Here is a 21,907-nt window from a genome sequence, read left to right as displayed (position 1 = left end):
TGAAAAGATACTGTCCATTAGCCATTTGGGAAAGGCAAATTAAACCACAATGAGATAACACATTTCTCTCAAGACAGCTAAAATAAGTGATATCAAATGCAAAAATTCAAGGAAACCAAACATATATCCAAGGTTTGACTATGAAATGCTGTCACTCTGGAAAAGTCTGGCAATTTCTTATAAAACTAAACACTTAACTCATCCACAGGATTCCTCTCTTCATCTGACTCTGGCGAACCAGTAACCTGTTCTCAATTTCTCTAATTTTATTGCAAGCATGCTATAGAAGTGCAATAACATATGTGACCATTTGGGATTAGTTTTTATAACCCACCATATTGCCCCGGAGATCCATTCAAGTTGTACCAATAGTTCACTTTTTATAGTTAAAATAGTATTCCATGACACAGATGTACCATTGTGTTTAAAACTTCATCTGTTGGGAAGTTACCAATAAAGCTCCTATGAACATTTATGTAAATTTTTGTGTGAATTTTAGTTCTGGGTAAACACCCAAGAGGTTTTTGGACGTCGTTTTGTGAATAATACTGGAGAAACTCAGACCATTTCAAATGAGTTATTGAATAAAGTGTAATAAAACTTCTAAGTCATATGGAATAGAGCATTTATTTATGTTTTAGTAAGGAACTAAAAAAAAAAAAAACTATCCTAAGAAGAGAATGGCAACTTGGGGGGGGGGGGGGGGAATGCATGCCTGGAAGATACATCAAGAAGAGAATTATCTATCAAGTGAATTAAAAATGTTCTCCAAACTAAGCTGGTCCACCTAAAAGTTCTTCAGGAGAAGCCAACTTTAATCACCATTGAGATCTAATGTTAGGGGTTACTTTCAGGGGACAAAAAGAGTATCACCTTTAAAAGAATTTTTCAGGAGAGAAAATGGTCAGTTAACCCTCTAGTGCCAGATTCTTTTGTACACAGGAGGAACACAGGTCTGAGTATTAAAGTCACCTAAATTTGAGCTGATAAAGAATTAATACACTGCACACTTCCTCTTAATTCTTTTATTTAGAGAGAATACACATTTAAATCATGGAACACAATATCAATACAGAATAAAGGGGAATTAAGCTGAATTGTTATATTTTGTTTAAATAAATATATTAAGAGAAGTAAAGGTAGATTAATATACTCAATAATGACACAAGTAACTAAGTTTCTAATTGGCTGTTATACTGCTTGATTTTTAAGATTATAATAACCTATATATATTAATTAGGTGGCAGTAGATACAAAGCATTTTAAACACTTTTTGAATTGTATAGTATACTATAAGCAGTTTATTATACAGCATTCCATCATTCTCGTGACCTCAATTTAAAGGTAGAAGGCAAGCTGGACACCAGCAATCCACATTACATAAATTACCCACCAGTACTCAGGTGTAAAATCTATTATGTGGGTTTTGTTTCTTTTTAAATAGAAATAAGTTTTGAATGTCAGCTATTTTTGGCTTAGGACTTCTCAGCTTTGCCACTAATTAGCTATCTAAGTCTGTTCCTCAGTTGCTTCATTTTTATAACAGGAGGATTGGACTAGATTTTGTCTAAGTATCTACTGGGGCCTAGTATTTGCAGTTTCTTGCTGTCCTGTCAAAAGTTTAACTCCTTTGATTTTCAAAATGAACTTTCAAGGTGATTTTCACCAACTTCCTTCTAATTCATGATTATCCTTTTCAAAACCTTTGTCTAAATCCTTCAGAGTTCCCAGCATCTCCATTAACCCCTTACTTCCACATGTGTTTACAATGACCAAAACAAAGTTCACTATGTTGGTATGGAAGGCATTCTCTACCCAAGGAAGATTATAATCTAAGTGAATATTTAATTTAGTACTCATCACCAATCTGAGTTTCTTTGAAGTCTCTGTCTCAGTCTTCATCATAACCTACACTATTGTCCCTCAAACACTCCCCACCTTTCTAAGTTCCTTATATATATATAATGGAAAAACCTGAAAAGATTTTTCAGACAACTGATTTAAGTGACTTGTTTACATAATTCTTAAATAGCCCATGTTCTTTGAAATCTCCTGTAAGGCAAGGCATCAAGTATTTCAAAAGGCAGCCACTTCCTTTTATACTTTCTAAGACAGTTTAAGTTCTAACAACTTAAAAATCAAATTGTCAATTTTTCTTTTTACTATTATTTTCACAGGTACAGAACAAGATGAACCTAAATGTCCACTTTTCTTAACTTTCCACCATACTCATAAAACCTTTGATTCATTCTAATACACCTATCAATGCACTTGACAAGAATGAATAAAATGGCAAGCAGCAAAATCTCATGCCAGAACACTGGAGAAATTTTATGGGAAGCACACACATACACAACTTTACAAAAGTTGGAAATACTATTAATTTCCAATAAGCAATGATCAAACTGGGACTTTCATGCCAGAAGTCCTGTTCAGTCAAAATCACGATTGGTAAGAACAAGAGGTGCCACCAGTGTCCAAACATAGAGAACCAGGCCGATCCAACTCGAAGAGATTTTCACCCAGACAGCTGTCCACTGACTCTTCATCTCATGAGAAGGCTCATACCTGAAATTCAAAGAAAACAAAGGAGAGGTGTCGAATGAGCCATCAAGCTACTTCATTACTTCCGAAGTATTCTTTGTATGCAGTTTGTGATAACAGATCCTATAGGTCCTGACTAATCTGTTGCCTTGTTTTTAGTACTAACTTTAATAATGTAAAGCTAAAAAGCAGTAATTTTCTTTAAAGGAGTAAGAGGCAGGCATCTAAAGTAGTTTTTTTACATAACACAATGAGGCTTTCTGTGTATTTCTAGCTAGTGGTTACGACAGCAGAGAAATGGAGTGTAACTTCTAGATAAGTAAGATGTTATAACACAGAAGACAAAGAATATAATCTGTTCAAAATACATACGGGGAACTCACTTCTCTCCCTCATCCCCCTCTCAGATTTAAGACTGGGAAGGATATACATCCCAAACCTAGCTGATTTTTCTGTTAATGAAACAAAGCAAGTATACTTTTGATCGAAAGTCTAACATTTACTTTTATTACCTATGAGCCAAAGCTGTGATTTACTGAGAACTATGTGTATTCTTACAACCTAATACGTTGGTTCTGTAGAAACTTTTTTAAATGTTCAATTTTCAATAGTAAGTGCCAGTAAAGGCTGCTCTCAAAGAAATGAAGATTAATTTTTTGCTGGTACTTAGTCTTATTACAAGTTAAAGGTACTATACATTAAAAACAGAACTGCCCAAAACATATAGTTTACCTTGAATCTTATATCAAATCTTTCAGTAATCATTTGGACAAAATTTGAATTTTCAAAAATAAAATAATATAAATTGCTACCTTCCTCTCATCAGAAAAAGATTTATGGATTAGTTTTGAAGTAATTAAAAAAAAAAGCATAAATTCGTTTTTAAAGAGGTTCTATGGACCCATCTACATTAATGTATTCACACTTCAATTTTAAAGACTTAACAACAAGGTTTGAACAAACTAGGAGACATATCTTTTACTGTATTTTGTCGGGAATTTGAAAAGTAATAAACTATTGGATAAACTACCAACATGTATTTCTACAGGAAGTGTTAGTTTCATGAAGATATATTTTAATCTCTTCAAGATTTAGAAATATTTCAATGTTATCACAAAAGCACGGAAGGAAAGTGCATTTCGCACACTAATATCTCAATATCCATTTCGCTGTAGTTTTGAAATATACTGAAGGATAAAAAGTACTTCACACCATATTTTGCAATGGCATTAAGACAAAGCTATCAGAATTTCCATATGCAGAGCTTCACAAGAGGTAAGCACCTGTACCAGTTGGTAAGGGTCATCATGATGTAGAGGGAAGCCAGGAAAAGCATGAAGTGGAAGAAGGAGTAACTGTAAGTGACCCCATCCCTTTCGTTATCTACAGCGCGGTGAGCGTCATCTCCATCCTCCAGTGACCCGTCATTTCTGGGCCCACCATCTTCTATTAGTGTGGATTCATCACTTGTTAGAGTCAGTTTATTCACCTGACTGTTGTTCGAAGTGCGGATGCTGAAAGGAAGAGAAGAAAAATGGCATTAAAATGATTTATAAATGAATATACTTCTTGTCTAAAAAAATTCCATATTTTTCTTACCTTGAGTAAAACACACACAACAAAAAGAGGATTAGTCCTATAATTCCTTGAGCATGCCACCACTGAACAGCCTCTCCCTCCTTTGGGACAATTCTTGTTGTGTTGTACCCAATTATGCTTAGCAGACTTGGGTTGCAATTTGTTTCTGCAATGTAAAATTAAGAATATAACCTAATTGAATATTCAATTTAGTATCCACCACCAATCTGAATTAATGTTAGAATAGTTAAAACATTATTTTTTCAAGGTATAATTGTAGTTTTTTTAAATTCTTTATACCCTTACAAATTCAAAAAGTTTTTCTGAAAAAGGGCACAAGAATAACAAAATATTTTAAGACAAATTGTATTTATATTAATAACGAAACCTTCCAAGTTTCATATTGTTAATTTTATAGCAGTGCTTGGAAAAGTTAATTTCATTTTCAACCTCAGGCAGAGCTGAGAAATATTAGTAAGCTCTCAAAAGTATAAATGAATCTCTAGCTGACTTAGGAATTCAGGTGTTCTACACCAAAATTCACTGGCTTTTTACTCTATATTATGATATATCAATAGTGACTAGGAATTTTATCAATCTGTCAAAGTACATTGTTATAAAAGAAATAGCTTACACATAATACCAATTATTAGAATGCTAGCAAATGCTTTGTGTCAATAAATAAAGCCATAATTACCTGGTGCTTATTCAGTTTTTAACTGTTCTAACATAAAATTAAAGTAGGATTGGGAAAGTATTCAGCGAAGTTTCCAAAAAGTCTGTGTGGGTTTTTTTTTTGTTTTTTTTTCCTTTTTTAAATATATTTTATTGATTTTGTACAGAGAGGAAGGGAGAGAGATAGTTAGAAACATCGATGAGAGAGTCATCGATCAGCTGCCTCTTGCACACCCCCTACTGGGGATCTGCCCGCAACCAAGGTACATGCCCTTGACCGGAATCGAACCCGGGACCCTTCAGTCCCCAAGCCGACGCTCTATCCATTGAGCCAAACCGGTCCTGGCTGTGTGGGTTTTTTTTGTTGTTTTTTTTTCCTGAAAACTAATTCCTCAACCATTTTTTCACCTCAAATGACATATATTATAATACTTCTATTCCCATGAAATGCAATGTAACTAACCTATAAAGATATTCATTACAAAGCTCAATTATATTCACTTGCAAGGTAATAATAGATTTTAAAAAATCTTCAGTGAAAAAAACTGTACTGTCTACAACTGAATTAATATTTTATTTCTTCAACTGAATCCATATTTCTTCCTATTTATCATATGAACTGTGCAAATTAGGTATATTTCTTGTCATGTTCACGTAATTTCTTATAATTCTGTTAGTGAAAAAAACTACATTAAACATGGAAATGTAATTATTTCCATACTCTATTCCTCTAGGAATACAATTGTCTCCTCTACCCACCATAACAGTCAGTCCCCTTTACCCAATTTGCCCTCCCTCTGGCACCCATTGCCCTCTGGTCACCACCAATCTATTGTCTGTGAGTTTGTTGTTTTGACATTCCACATATGAGTGAAATCATGCATTTGTTTTCATCTTTAAATAGTTTAATTTCACAAAATGAGCATCTCTGGGAAAAATAAAAGTTGCAGGATTACAAAAATAAACGCAAGCAAACAAAACATACCTGGTTCATTGGTCATAGCAGACCATGTCAAATACATTGTGTAGACTGTAATCACTGAAGACTGTAATAAACCAGATCTTGGTTGTGATTCCTACAAGAAATAAACAATGGAGATAAATATTCTAACATCATCTAAAATTTAGAAAAACTCGGAAAAGTAGAAGTTTCATACAAACTATTATATAAAAAGCATACTTGGATTTTTGGCAGTATAGACATTATAGAAGCACCAAGGCAGAGGAGCATGTTGACACTGATGAATGCCTTGTTTTCTGAACAACTGGCTGGATGAGTATAGTAAACAAAGAACAGGATGATAGCAACTAAAGACAGCAGATAATTCAGAGCTGTAGCTGATAACAAAGCTGTGGAAGAAATATAATTGGACAATTAGATTTTATCACAAATGCTAGAAACTGCTTAATCTTGTTTTACTTCTATTTAAGCAACTAACATTATGAGCAATATGCAGGCTATAAAAGTAGGAAATATTCTGAACTTCATTACAGAATAGTTTTATACTCTTTACATATAGCTCACTGCTATTATGTTTTCAAGTTAGTAGCATACTAATATGATTGGTTTTAAAGAGTGATAACTAGCTGAAACTGGTTTGGCTCAGTGGTTAGGGCATCAGCCTGGGGAATGGATGGTCCCAGGTTCAATTCTGGTCAAGGGCCATGTACTTTGGTTGCAGGCACATCCCTAGCAGGAGGTGTGCAAGAGGCAGCTGATCGATGATTCTCTCTCATCAATGTTTCTAACTCTATCCCTCTCTCTTCTTCTCTGTAGCAAATCAATAAAATATATTACAAAAAAAAAAAAAAAAAGTGATAACTAGCCCGGCCGGTGTGGCTCAGTAGTTGAGCATCAACCTATGAACCAGGAGGTCACGGTTCCATTCCAGGTCAGGGTATATGCTCAGGTTGCAAGCTCGATTCCCATTGGGGTTGTATAGCAGGCAACCGATCATATATGTGTATATTTTTTGTATGTATAAGTGTGTCTGTGTGTGTCTGTGTGTATATGTGTGTGTGTGTGTGTATTTTTTTTTTTTAACTGCTCCACTGTGGCAGTGTACCTGCTGTAGACCAGAGGGGTCAGACTAGAGAAAAAACGGTAACTGTATCAATAGACCTTATAAAAGTCACATATGCTAAAAATTATTTTCAAAATACAGAAGACAAAACAAAAACAACTAGAAGGGGAATATTACTTAAGGTTTGTTTTAATCTTTATTTTCTCCCATCACCATTTACCCTCACCCCCTATAGCCTCTTCCACTCTGCCCCCTATAATCTCCACACTGTGGCTGTGTCCATGAGTTCTCTCTTTTTAAATTTTTTTGCTTAATCCCTCTTCCGCTAACACCCTTCACCCACCCATCAGAGCTGTCTGCTTGCTGTTTTGCTTGGTAGTCCGGTTTGTTCATTATATTCCACATATGAGAGAAGTCATACTATAGTACTTGTCTTTCTCTGATTGGCTTATTTCACTTGGCATAATGGTCTCCAGGTCCATCTATGCTGTCACAAAGAGTTAAAATTTTCTTCCTTTGTACAACTTAGTAATATTCCATTTATAAACTTGGGATGCTTCCAAATCTTAGCTATTGTAAGTAACACTGCAATGATATATGCTTTTGAATTAGTGCTTTGAATTAGTGCTTTTGAATTAGTGCTTTGGGCTTCTTCAGGTAAATTCCCAGCAATGGAATTGCTTGGTCATAGGCAGTTCCATTTTTACTTTTTTGAGGCTATTCCATACTGCTCTTCAAAATTAAGCTATCTTGAAGATATTCTGTACAACAAACACTTACCTGCATACCAACATCTTGAGTTTCCTTCTTCCATTTTTTCAACCCATGATTCATTCCATGAATGGGCAAAATCAATCAGTAAGACAAGCTGTATGAGGATGAAACAAAAGGCGCCTGCCATGCCGACATAAAACCACACTGAAAGAGAAAACAACAACAATATACAAATAAGTGACCGGTTCAGTTTTATTTGTCACTATCGTAATACACAAAAGGGGAAATACAATTTTACATAAATGCTTTGATTTTGCCAACTGGGAGAAAAGGTAAACAAAACAAACAGTCATAGTTCAGGCAATTCTTTAACTTTCTTTAAAAAAATATCAATATTACACAATTTTAAAAATATGTTTCTTACCAGTTGTAAAAGTTCCTTCTGGAATGAAGAAAGCCCCAATAATAATTGCTATTGCTGCAGAAAATTTAAAGAACCAGAATCTAAAAGAATAGGAAATACGATTTTTTATTAATAAATAAGTCATTCAATAAATGTCATATATAAAATCTTTTAAAAGCACCTTGAATAGCTTTAATTCATGTTACTGTTCTATTTTTTTCTGATGATACCCAGAGAATGAGAAGCGAAGACTACTATGTACACTGTTTTAGGACAATTTGAAGGAAAATATTTTTATATTTAATTGGTTACAATAAAATGAGACTCAGTTCCATTTCACATGTTAATTTTATGTAATAAGGGCAATAATATGTGAAAATATAACGTTATTATAGGTAAGTTTGTATTCATTAGTTGCTTTTCATTTGTGCCCTGACCCAAGATAAAACTTGCAATCTGGTGTATCAGGACAAGCTCTAATACAACTGAGCCACCTGGCCAGAGCCTTTGATGCCGTTCTAACTCACAGTACGAAAGTAACAAGCACCGTTATCAGTACAAAAACACAGTGTGCAGCTCATTTTTTAAAACCAGAACAGCCACGTGAAAAGTACTTAAGCCAATGTACTAAATCAAAGCAGATGACCGGGAACTGTGTGCTATTTCACCTCATGCTGAGCTACATCAGTGGAACACTCTTAGTAGAAAGGTTTTAAGAAGGAAGAATTGCAGAGTCCTACCCTAACAGAATACCCAACAAAGAACTGATTTATACAGAAAGGGTTTTAAGCAAATCTGTACACACACTTAACATGTTATAAGAAAAAAAATACCTGTTATTCTACTTACAGCACAAGCACACATTCACCAGTGCCCAATAAAACAAACATGAGTGCCACGATAAAAAAAAAAAAAAAAAAAAAAAGCATTTTTGCTTTAAAAAGCACACAGCACAGCCAGGCCTGCATGGCTCAGTGATTGAGCATCAACCTATGAATCAGGAGGTCACAGTTCAATTCCTGATCAGGGCACATGCCCGGGTCATAGAATCAATCTCGTGTGGGATGCACAAGAGGCAGCCAATCAATGATTTTCATCACTGATGTTTCTCTCACTCTCTCCCCCTCTCCTTTTCAGAAATCAAATAAAATACACACACACACACACACACACACACACACACACACACTTTAAAAAGCACACAGCCCGTAACACTTCATCTTTAGGGGAGTAATCATGGAAGTTCCAAGATTATATCTACTAGGATAGTCTTGTATCTATAATAATAAAAGCGAAATATGCTAATTAGACCAGATTTCCTTCGGGATGAAGCTGGGGCTGCGAGAGAAGCCCAGGCCCCTGGTGCCTGGCGGTGGCCAGAGGGAAACCGGTGGTGCGCAGCCAGGGGAGGAAGGCCTACTCTTGCACGAATTTCATGCATTGGGCCTCTAGTTCATCTATACAATGTTTTTTCAAAAATGCTTGAGAGAAATTTCTAGAACAGTGGGGCTCCATTAGGACCAGCATAAGATATAATGATACAAGGACTGCACATGTAAGACTAGGAATTGATTGTCACATGTAGCTTTTAGGTCAAGAACATCTCTTCTCAGTTGATTCCAGTCTATTACCAAGATTAGCTGTGATAATAGGAGCTCCAGAAATGTCAAGGCAGGCGCCTGGCTTCAGTAATGCCCACATAAACATTTCCCAACAGTCAAAACTCCATTGAGAACAAACTTGAATGTATACGAAAAGCTCTGAGTGCACAATATTCACGCAAAGCCTTCCGGAACAAAGAGGGCTGGTAATGGTGCTGATGGTGGTTGCAGACACGCCACCGTGTATGCTGCGGAAGGCGGGCGCCCAGGTGGAATGCTGGATGTGGGCTTGCTCCAGAGCCTGACTCAAAGTCCCTAGAGAGGTGTCTACTGACACACAAGGGTTTTCAGGATAACTATTGTAGGTCCCAGGAAAAGTCAGGTGGTTTTTTGACCTATTAATACTTAACATTGATGAAGAGTGGCAGAACAGAGCTAGTCTTTCCAGGATGTATTCTTCTGTCATTAGCCAACGCCTCTCCTAGTATATCTGGCTGCTGCTCTCCAGAACAATGTCATTGCCTGGAGGTGGGACACAGTGCCACAGATTGTTCTGGAAAGCCAGCAAAGAGGATGATTTGCACAATGAAGTTACCACTAAACCATTGTGTAAGTCCAGTCCCCAGGCTTCTTCTGTTCTGTAGTCCAAAAATATTTCTTTAAAAGCCAGAAAAATCGGTCAATATCAATAGCATGTCAAATATGTCATCAGCCACTTCGTCTTTATGGTGCTATAAAGTTGTTGTGAAAGCCACCATGTTATATCCAGGAATCCGCTCCAGCAGCTCTTCATCAATATACATTTCTACCAAAATATATTTATTAAAAATAGGCATGCAGGCCAGTTTATTCTCTTGTGTGTCTTCGAACTCCTGGTAGTAGTTGTCCATAACGTTTCTCTGTCATAACTGGAACTCCACAATAATGTCCTTAAAATATCCAACCACAGCATCAAATTCTGCACAGAGGCAGAAGAGAAAGCACGGGGTTCTTTCCATCACCGCTGTGGCCGCATCCACTCTGCGTGGGGTGGGTGGGTCCGTAAGGTTTCCTACCTCCATCTGCTCCGGAGAGCCCAACTGGCACAGGGAAGCCTCATCACCGAGGCCACGGCCAGCTACTCACCGCCAGCTCAAGGCCCAGCCCGGTCAGTGCCTGCATGCCACCCTAACCTCAAGAAAAGAAAACTATAAGCTAATTTCCCTGGTAAGTAAATAAGCAATTGCAAATACTAAATTTTTTTTTTTTTTGTTTAACTTATTAGGGGGGACAGGGGGAGAGATAAAAATTTAACATTTTCAGAGTACCAGAAATGGTGTTCTATATTATAGGAGAATAATGAAAGGGACCCTGAAGTTTCCTTCTAGGTTGTTCAGTACCACCAAACATTTAGAAAGGTAATCAATCACTGTGTTTAGGAATGAAGTTTTTCATTTTGGCTGCATTGTATGTCTAAGGAACTGAGTTCTATTTTATGTAGTAGTTAAAGTACATACCAAAGGAATAAGCTTCTTGTTACTAGTCACAGATGTGGTGATTCCGTTTAAGATGAAAATATAAAACATGATGTATCAGAGATTATACCAATAAATGAACGAAGGCTTACATTTAATGTTTATGTTTCCAAAGAGTGACATTCTCAAGTAGACAAAAAAAAATATTCTTACTTTGTCATTCATGAATAACAAAATATTCTATAAATTGTTTAAGTTTATTTGGCTTTAATGTTTATTTAGAAAGATTCAAAATTACTGGTAACAGGCTACCCAGACTTATATATTAAAGCTTACAGTCATGCATCATGTAACAACATTTAGGTCACCAATAGATAAACAACCTATAGGACAATGGTTCCATAAGATCATAACGGAGCAGAAAAATTCATATGGCCTAATCTAATAACATTATAGCTGAGGTAATGTTGTAGTGCAACACATCACTCAAGTGTTTGTGGAAATGCTGGTGTAAACAAAACTATTATGCTGTATAAAAGTACAGCCCATATTAGTACAATCATGTATAGCACATAAACAAGATAATGCTAATAGAGAACTGTTTCTGGCTTATATCCTATATAACAAAACCCTAATATGCAAATCGACCGAACAGCAGAACAACCGGTGGAATGACTGGTCACTATGACACATACTGACCACCACGGGGAAGACGCTCAACACAAGAGCTGCCCCCAGCCCGCAGGCCCCAGGCCACCCAAAGTGGTACCAGGAGAGGGTCCCCCGATCACCTTGCTAGTCACCCCATAGATCAGTCCTGATTGCCAGCCTGGCCTAGGGACCCTACTTGCGCACAAATTTCGTGCACCGGGCCTCTAGTATTTACTATAATATACTTTTAAAAACATATTTTTTAATTATAGTTGACATACAATATTATTTTAGTTTCAATGAATGCTATACTCTTTATTATTTTAGAGTGTAGTCTTTTCTATTTACAAAAACAAGTTTTCCTGTAAAACTGTTGTTACGCCAGCAGCAGCCTCATATCTCTCATGTTTACCATGTCTCTTGACTGCATCATTTTATCTCATGTTTGACTTAATCTTGTGTTATTTTACATTCAGTGCAGCCTAAGTGTACAGTATTCATCAAGTTTATCTACAGTACTGTCCTAGGTCTTCACATTCACTCCCTACTCACTCCCTGACACCTTGAGCAATTCCAGTCCTGCAAACTGCATTCATGATTAATTGTACCATTTTTTATCTTTTATTCTATGTTTTTACTGTACCGTTTCTGTTTAGATTTGTTTAAATACACAAATACATATGTATAACTGCTTACAGTATTAATAAGTACAGTAACATGCTATACAGGTTTATAGCCTAGCTACATCATATAGCTTAGTTGTGTAGCAAGCTATACTACGTATATAGGTTTGTGTAAGTGCACCCTATGATGTTCGCTGTTCTCGCAACAATGAAATCGCCTAACACCACATTTCTCAGAATGAAATGTATCCCGTCATCAAGCAGCATTTGGCTATATTAGGAAACTTACCCATTGTGTATTGCAGCTCTAGGATCACTGCTGCTCTTCACTTTGATCATCAACAGAGAGAGCAGAAGATAGAACATAGCCAAGCCAAAGCACAAACGGTATACAGCTTTGTAGCCAACCAGAATATTACAAGGGACGACACCTTTCTCATTCTCACAAAATCCAGGGATCTAATACAACAAAACAAGAGTTTGTGATCTAGAATTTTTTCAAGTAAAACATAAAATTTCTCTGTAATCAAGTAGTTTAAGTAAAAACTTAGAAAATTAAAGTTTGCTAAGTATGTAATCAAGGTAAGTCTGGAACATTTTTATAGCTAGAATTTAATTCATTTTTCACTTTATGTGAGCACATGATAAACTACAAATGCAAGTCCTAAAGAGAATATTTATTTTGACTTGCAGACTTATTCTGAATTTTCTAAAACTTGCATTCTGCTGTGATATACTGAATTACCTATTTAGGAAGAGAAAAATATAATCAATAAAAGTTTAAAGAATTATATGATTTGTAATGGATCCAAATCATATTCTCTTTAGGGTTGAAAACCCTAAAGAGAATAATGATGGCTTTTCAAAAACAATGCTATGTACCGGTAAATAACAACTGGTATTTCTGATAATGAATAAATTCAGATTTTATTTTTTAACTTAGAATCTTGAAAAAGACCAATGACCATTTCGGAAAGTCACATTGAAATCAGAATACAAAAAATTTTAAAAATTTAAGTGAAATAACTGGGGGTAGTCCTCAGAGCTATATATACTATTTGCATACACAAGAACTTAAAATTACATTTAAGCTAAGAAGGCACTACACTTCCTTTTGGTAGTTTCTACAGAGTCAATAAGCCCTTTCTTGGTCTAGTGTAGTCAACTCAGGAATCCAGGCTGCTGGAGAAGCCACCATCTCAAATGTTGCACACGCTGTAATAGAAAATGTTGTAATAGAAAAGGAGATCTTACATCAGCAAGTAGAAGCTGAGGTGTATCATATCCTTCACAACCAGTACTGGGGACATGACCCTACATATCACAAGTACTCTAGGAAATACAAATCTTTGATGACCTTCAGAAAGCAGAGAAGTAGAAATATTTCGTGATAAGAATTTACATCCACTAGCTAAACTATTATAACCATTGTCAACTGGATCCATTGCAAATCATATGAACAACTCTTGGCATGATTTGCTTACACCCAGGACTTGAAATAACATTAACTGAGCATCCAGCTATGATGCTAACTACTTTCAAATTCATCATAATCTAATTATCTAAATTTTTACCATTATCCTCACCCAAAGCCAGCCCCAAGCATACAACTATATGCTTTGAAATGGAGGTTCTCTGACATAAATATTCTCTTTCAGCATCAAAAGTTCTATTATCATTCATCTTGCTTTGAAGGTAGCTAACTTCTGTATTTCCTCTCTTGATCACCTTCTCCCTCTCCCTCTTTCTCTCTCTCACAGATGAGATCTCGTATCTGTGACTACTCTCAAAATAAAAATTACTAAACCTCCCCATTCTAAAAAAAAATCCTTTCCTTAACTCAGTTCCCTACTAAGACCACCAACTTCACCATAAAACTCCTCAAATCAGCATTTTATACTCCCTAGATACATTTCCTCATGGCCTACTGATTCCTCTCCTACTCCCCTCTAGACTCAACACTCTGAAGAAACTGCTTTCTCAAGTCATGAACTTGTTGTCCAATACTTTCTTTCTGAAGACTGCATAACAGTACATTCTCTTGGTTCTCCCTTTTCTTCACTGTTTCTTCAGAGGTCCCTTTTTCTCTACCAAACTCCTTTCTTTTGTAAGTTACATACTCATATTTTCTACTTCCTACTGATTCTCATTCTCTCTCTCTCTCTCTCCCCTCTACTCCCCCACCCCCCATATGTAGTTCAGCACTCCCAAGTCAACATGCCACAAACTATAATAAATTGTATTTTCCTCACTGCTTTTTACAACCTGGCTCCATGAAAAAAAATCTTAAAAATATAACACTCTTTCTTCTTATTACTTTTTTCTGGATTAACAGCAACAGTTTCATCCCAGTCGTCTTAAGACCAGAACCTTGCTATTATTTATAATCCTATCACTGCTGATATTTAAACCCAGATTCGTCATTTCTACAATCAAAGTCTATTTCAGAACCTCCATACATTCACTTATTAAATCGCTGCAACAGCCTCTACATGTAATTGCTTGACTTCTATCCTAATTATCAGATCGATCTTCCCAAAGCATACATACTAGGTTCAAGAAGCTCTTTATCTTCAGTCAGGTTCCTATTTTTCAATCTCTGAATACAAAAGTTCTACTCATTCTCTGAATGGGCTCTTTTTCTTGACACCCACTGAAATTGGCATTTATTTGGTTAGAATTACTTATTTTCTCTTATTAGCACAGCATATTTTCTATATCACCATCACAGAATAAGACATCTATACTGTCTGTTTTTCCTAAGATTATGAGCAATTAAAATTGAGATTATGTATTATTTTACTTTGTACATTACTCTGCTTCCAATACAAAAAAAAAAAAAAATCATTTCGTGCATACACACACTATAGGTGTAGTTAATTTAAAAAAAAATACTGACCTTATTCAGTTGTTCTTCCATTCCTGGTATTAACATTACACAAGCCACACACACCCCAACGAACAAGAAGAAGACATAGATGAGCCTCGTTATAGTGGAGTTGTTCCCACTGGGGCAGCAGCGGCACAGCAGACACGGGGCACTGCCACACAAACATGGTATCTGAGGGAAGAACAGTAAAAATAAGAAGAGTTTAAAATGATGAAGGGGAAATTCACATTCTTTCATTAAAAGAGAAAAAGAACTGAAGTTAAGGTAAGTACCAAGGGATAAAAGGTGTTTGGCTCACATGTATCATCTGTAAATTATAACTTAGTGTCATCTGGGTAAAAACTGAACAAAGTCGAACGTAAAAGTGCTTGCCCCTACATCAAGCAAAATGAATAAAATCAGTTAAAACAACAAAGGAAAAAAAATCACCAGCAGCAATCAATGTTTAGCTAAAACGAAGAAAAAAGGGGGGAGGGGAACAGGATGGGGATGGAATATTCATGATTACAAGGCCATCCTCAGCTCCCCAGAAATCATACTAGTGATTTCACAAAATTCTGACAAGTCTCAAATACACCAGAGGAAAAGAAGTAAATTGGTATCCTTATCTTTTCCCTCTTCCGATTTGGTGGTAGTGATAATTAGGCAAGATAAGATAAATGAACTGAGGCCAGCTAACTGTCTCTAATGTAACCGAAAGTAAACTCGGGCCAAAACAGAGAAACAGTGCCTTAATCAAGGGAAAAAAGGAAATGAAACAATGATTTTCAGACAACAAGAGGCACTGTAGGACAGTAATTTCTGAGAGAGGAAACAATGTGAGCTCTATGATTGGCCCATCTTTCTGCCGGGAGTTCCCAGTGCGGGGTATGGGATCCAGGCAGAGACCAGCAGTCAGAGAGTTCAGGGAAATGAAGACAGCTTCACTGGGCAGAATCCTAGAGAAAACTACACAAAATAAGCCGTGGAGATCTGCAGAGGCTTCAACTTGAGTCTTCAGGAGACCTTTGGAATAAATTACCCTTGGGAAGGGGGGCAGGAAGAGGAGTTGGAATTCCCACCAGCCAGAAAGAAAAATCCTTGTAATCCATAAGGCATTGAGTTATAAGGGTTTACTCGTTACTGGAAAAGGGGGGGGGGGGGAGTCAGCCATAAACCAAAGGCCATTCCAGTCTCACCTAACAAAGTCTAAAAGCAAATACCAAAAAGACCAAATTCTCTTCAAGTAACTCACCTATGTCCAAGAATAAAGCCCAAGAGTACTTTTTAACAGAAGTATTTTCTACTTCCTACTGATTCTGAGGCAAGTATACCTATTCTCACCACTTGTATTCAATAAATATCAGTCGACTATATTTACATGGGTCTATTTCTGGGCTCTCTATTCTGTTCCACTAATCTTTCTATTCTTTTGCCAATACCACACTGTCTGATTACTGCTATAGCTTTATACTAAGTCATGTAGTTGGGTAGTGTCAATCTTCTAGCTTTGGTTTTCAATACTGAGTTGGCTGTTCTGCACCTTCTGTAGCTCCATATAAACTTTAGAATCAATTTGTCAATATCCAAACAATAACTTCCTGGGATTTTGACTGGGATTGCACTGAACCTATAGATCATATTTGAGAAACTGACATCTTAACAATGAGTCTTATTAATCTATAATATGTCCATTTAAACTTTGCTCATCAGAGTTTTGTTTTCCTCATATTGATCTTGCAAGTATCTAAGTACTTACAAGATTTATACCTAAGTAATTGTTTTAGTTGTTTTGGATGCTAATGTAAATGGTATCATGATAGAAAAGTGATATACTTTTATATATTAACCTTGTATACTGCAACCTTGCTATGATTGCTTAGGAGATCCTATTTTTTTATCTTTATTCTTTTGAATTTTCTACATAGATGATAAAGTCATCTGTGAATCTGTATGCCTTTTATCTTTTATTTCCTTTTCTTATTGCACTAGCTAGAACTACAAGGACAATGTTAAAAAGGAGTGGTGAGAGGAAACATTCTTTGCCTTGTGCCTGATTTTGAGAAAGATTTTAGTTTCTTACCATTAAGTATGATGTTAGCTGTAGGCTATTGTTGATATTCTTTATCATGTTGAAGAAGTTCCCTCGACTCCTAATTTATTGGAAGTTTTCATGAACAAGGGTATGAATTTTATCAAATGTGTTTTCTGCATCTACTGACGTGATAATGTGATTTTTAAAAACTTGCTGATGTAATGGATTACATTAACTGATTTTCCATTGTTGAGTTAGCCTCCCATACCTATGTTTATAGCAGCTTTATTCATAATTGCCCATGATGTACTTCAGTAAGTAAATGAACAAATAAAACGTGGCACATCCAGACAACGGAATATTAATCAGGGCTAAAAAATAAAAAATGCTATCAAGCCATGAAAACACATGAAGAAATCTTAAGAGGATATTACTAAATAAAAGAAATAAATCTGAAAGACTAAATACTATATGATTGCCACTGTAAGATATTCAGGAAAAGGGAAAGAATTGGAGACAGTTAAAAAAAAAATGTGAAGGGATGAATAGGCAAGGCAAGGATGATTTTTAGGGCAATAAATCTATTTTGTATGCTCCTATAATGGTGGATATATGTCATTATATATTTGCCCAAACCCACAGAATGTCCAACAGCAAAAGTTAACCTTTATGTAGACTACAGACTTCGGATGATTGTAATATGTCAATGTAAGTTCATTAATTGTAAAAAATCTACCACCCTGGTGAACATTGATAATCAGGAGGGCTATATATGCATGGGGACAGGGAATACATGGGAAATCTCTGTATCTTCCTCTCAATATTTCAGTGAAACTAAAACTATTCTAAAATATAATCTTTAAAATGAGTATATAAAAATGATAACACATTGATCAGATGGGATATAGCAGAGAAAACCAAGGCTGATTGAGCATTTGAAAACTGACTAATGCAATTCACCACATTAACAGACTAAACACACACACACACACACACACACACACTATAATCATCTCAATGGATACAGAAAAAATATTTTAGAAAAAAATTTTACAAAATTCAATTCCCATGATAAACAAATACAGCTTTCTTCAAACAAGGAGTAGCATATCCTCAGCTTGATAAAGGGCATTTACGAAAAATCTATAGCCATCCAAACTTCCTAGTGAAAATCTGAATGATTTCTCCCAAGATCCAAAACAAGGCAAGGAAGGATACCTATTCTCACTACTTGTGTTCAACTTCACATTGGAGGTTCTAGCCAACATAACAAGGCAAGAAAAAGAAAGACAAGATACATACACTGGAAAGTAAAAATAGAGTCTACATGAAGATCCCAAAGGACTTACAAAACGCTTATCAAAATTAAGTGACCCACAAAAAAAGAAAATTGATAAGTTGGGCCTCATTAATATTACGAACTTATCTTTAAAAGGCAGCATTAAGAAAATGGAAAGACAAGCCACAGACTTAAAGGTAGTATTTACAAATCAGGTATCTAATAACTCATTTGTATCCATAATATAAGAAATTATCAAGCTTAATTAGAAAAAAAAAGGCAAAAACATTTCAACATTTAAAAAAAATATATATAGACACCCAATATGCACATGAAAAAAGTACTTAGTAGTATACAGTTGGCCCTTGAACAATGGGTTTAAACTGTGTTGGTCCACATATATGTGGGTTCTTTCCAATAAATACCCGATACTATTTTTAATCTGCAGCTGGGAGTCCAAGGATGGGCAGGGCTGGCTACGTGTATTCACTCACATTTTATTCAGGGGACCTGAGCACCCGTGAGTTCTGGTATCTGCAGGGGTCCTGCAACCAAACCCCTCCAGATGCCAAGGGTAGTTAAGTTTCGGGGGAATCAAAGTCGTACTTGGAGTTTCAACTGCATGGGAGTCACTGCCCCTAACCAACCCCCCCTTGTTCAAGGTTAACTGTACATTATACCAATCCACAAGGTCTCTCAAGAATTTAACAGACGTTTCTAAATATGAAAGAATTCAGGGATTACAGCATCCATGACCCTTTTTGAAAATTTTATATGACAAAATTTGGTCTATTAGGAGATGACATTAAGATTTTTAGGTATCCTTTTTAGCTTTGAATCCACTTAAGTGGAAGGCTTATTAAAACAGGATGCTGAGCCGTAGTCAATGATTCCAATAAGTTTTCCAGCCTGGGGATGCCACTGGGTCTAGGAACACACTAGTTTAGTGCAAAGACTAAGCAACTGTGGCAGTTATGGACATAAAACATAACAGCCGCATATAAAAAAAATAGTACAAAGGGATTCTGGTTAAAGGTGGCAGGCTGAATATATGAATATGCTCCCTTTAGAAACGTCAGTAGAATGAAAAAGGGATTTTTACTTAACTGATCTAATTTAATAATGTGAATATTTTTAAAATTTTGAATAAATTTTAAATTTGTCAACACCTCTAGGTAAATGAGCCTATTGGCTATTAAGACTGCGGAAGAAACGGATGTTTATATTAAAAGGCAAATTCTCCTTTAATTGCTGTGGAACTGCACTCCCAACTCCTCAGGAAGAAAGAGACAAAGGCACCAGGAAGGGCCGGGGGAGATGATGGGAACTGCATGCTACAGATACATCCCTAGACTGGCCACAATCTTCCAGAACCTGAATAACCTTGGCCACGGGACTTCTGTATCTGCCAGGGATCTCATCACTAGAAGGTAAGAAAACTGCCTCTGTTTCTCTTTCCAATGTACCTTGGAACGGCAGTATGAACACTATCACAGTATTGTGGTCAATCAAGGTGGAAAACTGAATTTTAAAAACGTATATAGGAATATCAGTTCCCCCACACTGTCCACTAAAGCTACCATCTGACTTAAAACACATACACATGACGAAACCTTAAAACTTGTTTCTTTAACCTGTTAATTGTCCTTTAGGTCAAGTTTGCTCATCACTGATCTGGAGATGAGAAAATGGAAAACATCTCCTCTTTTTAAGCTTTCCTATATACAAAAAAAAAAAAAAGCCCACTTGATAACTGGACAAAATCTAACTTTATGAATCAAATTACACTATATTCCCCCTCCCAAAAAAAACCCAGCCAATCTTATAATAATCATTTATTATTTTGTAACACATTTTATTACACTATATATGTCTCTCCTGTATAAAAGTCAATAGATACAAGTAAATTCCCTAACCCAGATTAAAAAAATAAATACATCTAGTTTCCCTGTCCAATTACAAGAACGACCTGGATTGGAGTAACAACCTTCAACATTTATAATTCAAGCCATATTAAGATCTTTTGGAAGGAAAAAAGAATGCAAAATAAAATGCTGGGAAATGTACATAATGATGTAATTTGATAAGTCAGACAAGCAAATTGTTAGAAGTGGAAATCAGGATTCATAGATTAAAGAAATACGATCTGAATCCAAATTATCTCACCCCAAATTACAAATATCTTTATTAACTGTAATATCAATGCTTTGTTTACTTTTTTTTAATGTGGACGAGCGTGTGGTTATTTTAAACTGATGTTTATTTGTACCACCGAGATCAAGAAATCTTGCCATTAAAATGAAAAAACGGTTTCATTCTTTAACAAAGCACTGCACTCTCAGCAACTGAATCTTAAAAACCTATACAGGAATATCATTTTCCCCACCCTGTCCACTAAAGTTACCATCTTTCTGACTTAAAACACATAAAACATAACGAATGCGAAGTACGCGTACTGCATTCCAGGTCACACAAGAACGCTCCGTGCGGAGACTGCAGGATGCGCGGCCCTGCAGAGCCGGCCTTTCCAGCGCCCCATCCCCCGGCGGCTCCGCGTGGGAATGAATGTCTCCGCACCAGGCAGGCCGGGGAGCCCCTCGCACGACGGATTCCTGATTTCCGGACCCCGGTACCGCATCGCCCGCCCCCGACCGCCGCCTCCGGTCCGGGCGCAGAACAAAGAGGCCGCGGCCCCGGGGACGCGCGCCGGGAGGGAGGCCGCGGGGAAGGGGCGCGCGGAGGGAGGGGCGCGCGGAGGGAGAGGCCCGGGGTCTGGGCAGATACGGCCCGGGGCCCCGGGCAGACGGGAAAAAACACAAAGGGGCCTGTGGGGAGCAGCTTTCCAGACCGACGGGGGAGGGGGGAGGGGGGAGGGGGGAGGGGGAATGCCATCCGCTGCCTCCCCTCCTCCCATCAGCGCCGCCTCCCGTCTCCTCCGTCCTCCGCTCCCCGCGGCCGCCGGCAGGCCGCTCGGGGCCGGAATCTGGGCCGGAATCGGGGCCAGAATCGGGGCCGGAATCGGAGCCGGAGCGGAGCGGCGGGATCCGGGAAAGAGAAAGGGAAACCGGGGAAAGCAGGCACTCCCTGTGGGGTGCGGGGTACCGCGCACCCGCCGGTCCCCGCGCACCCGCATCCCCTCTCCGCCGCCCGCCACGCCGGCGCCCCGCCGGCCGCGCTGCCGCCTCACCCAGCTCGCCACGGAGCACAGCCCCAGGACGCCCCCCATCTCCGCGGCGTCCGGGAGCGGCCGATGCCCACAAGATGGAGACGGCGCCTCGCCCGGTTTCCTCGGGCTTATTTACGATCTGCGAGGCGCTTCCGGCGCAGAGCGTGCCCCGCCCCTCCCGGCGCCACGCCCCGCCCCTCCTGACGTCACGTCCTCTGCGGCGAGGGCCCGGGAGGAGGGAGGGCGGTGCTGAGACTGCGCATGCGCGGCCCTGGCGGCGGGCCGACACTT

General features: G+C 37.7%; 1 protein-coding gene and 1 pseudogene across 2 annotated transcripts; both read right to left on the bottom strand.

The window, feature by feature from the left end:
* Window positions 1-1,010: 1,010 nt before the first annotated feature.
* Window positions 1,011-21,824, bottom strand: SERINC1 (serine incorporator 1). The gene is made up of 10 exons (XM_084889654.1): window positions 21,638-21,824; window positions 15,167-15,328; window positions 12,557-12,726; window positions 7,960-8,039; window positions 7,602-7,739; window positions 5,978-6,147; window positions 5,783-5,873; window positions 4,144-4,288; window positions 3,828-4,058; window positions 1,011-2,568 (listed from the first exon to the last, which is right to left on the bottom strand). The coding sequence occupies exons 1-10, from the start codon at window positions 21,674-21,676 to the stop codon at window positions 2,433-2,435; spliced, it is 1,362 nt and encodes a 453-aa protein (XP_084745780.1). The 5' UTR covers window positions 21,677-21,824; the 3' UTR covers window positions 1,011-2,432.
* LOC311625430 (ADP-ribosylation factor-like protein 2-binding protein) lies at window positions 8,046-12,550 on the bottom strand (annotated as a pseudogene). The gene has a single exon. The product of its transcript is annotated as an ADP-ribosylation factor-like protein 2-binding protein (transcript).
* Window positions 21,825-21,907: the final 83 nt, after the last annotated feature.

This window comes from Pipistrellus hanaki, assembly GCF_964339955.1.
Source record: "Pipistrellus hanaki genome assembly, chromosome: 7".
Taxonomy (NCBI): domain Eukaryota; kingdom Metazoa; phylum Chordata; class Mammalia; order Chiroptera; family Vespertilionidae; genus Pipistrellus; species Pipistrellus hanaki.
This window is presented reverse-complemented; position numbering and strand designations above follow the sequence as displayed.

Excerpts from the sequence above, each read along its gene's own strand:
- SERINC1 (XM_084889654.1), bottom strand. The coding sequence starts at position 21,676 with ATGGGGGGCGTCCTGGGGCTGTGCTCCGTGGCGAGCTGG. Across the intron at positions 12,727-15,166 it reads TGGAAGAACAACTGAATAAG|ATCCCTGGATTTTGTGAGAA; the intron begins GTCAGTATTTTT and ends TTGTTGTATTAG. Across the intron at positions 8,040-12,556 it reads AGAGCTGCAATACACAATGG|ATTCTGGTTCTTTAAATTTT; the intron begins GTAAGTTTCCTA and ends CTATTCTTTTAG.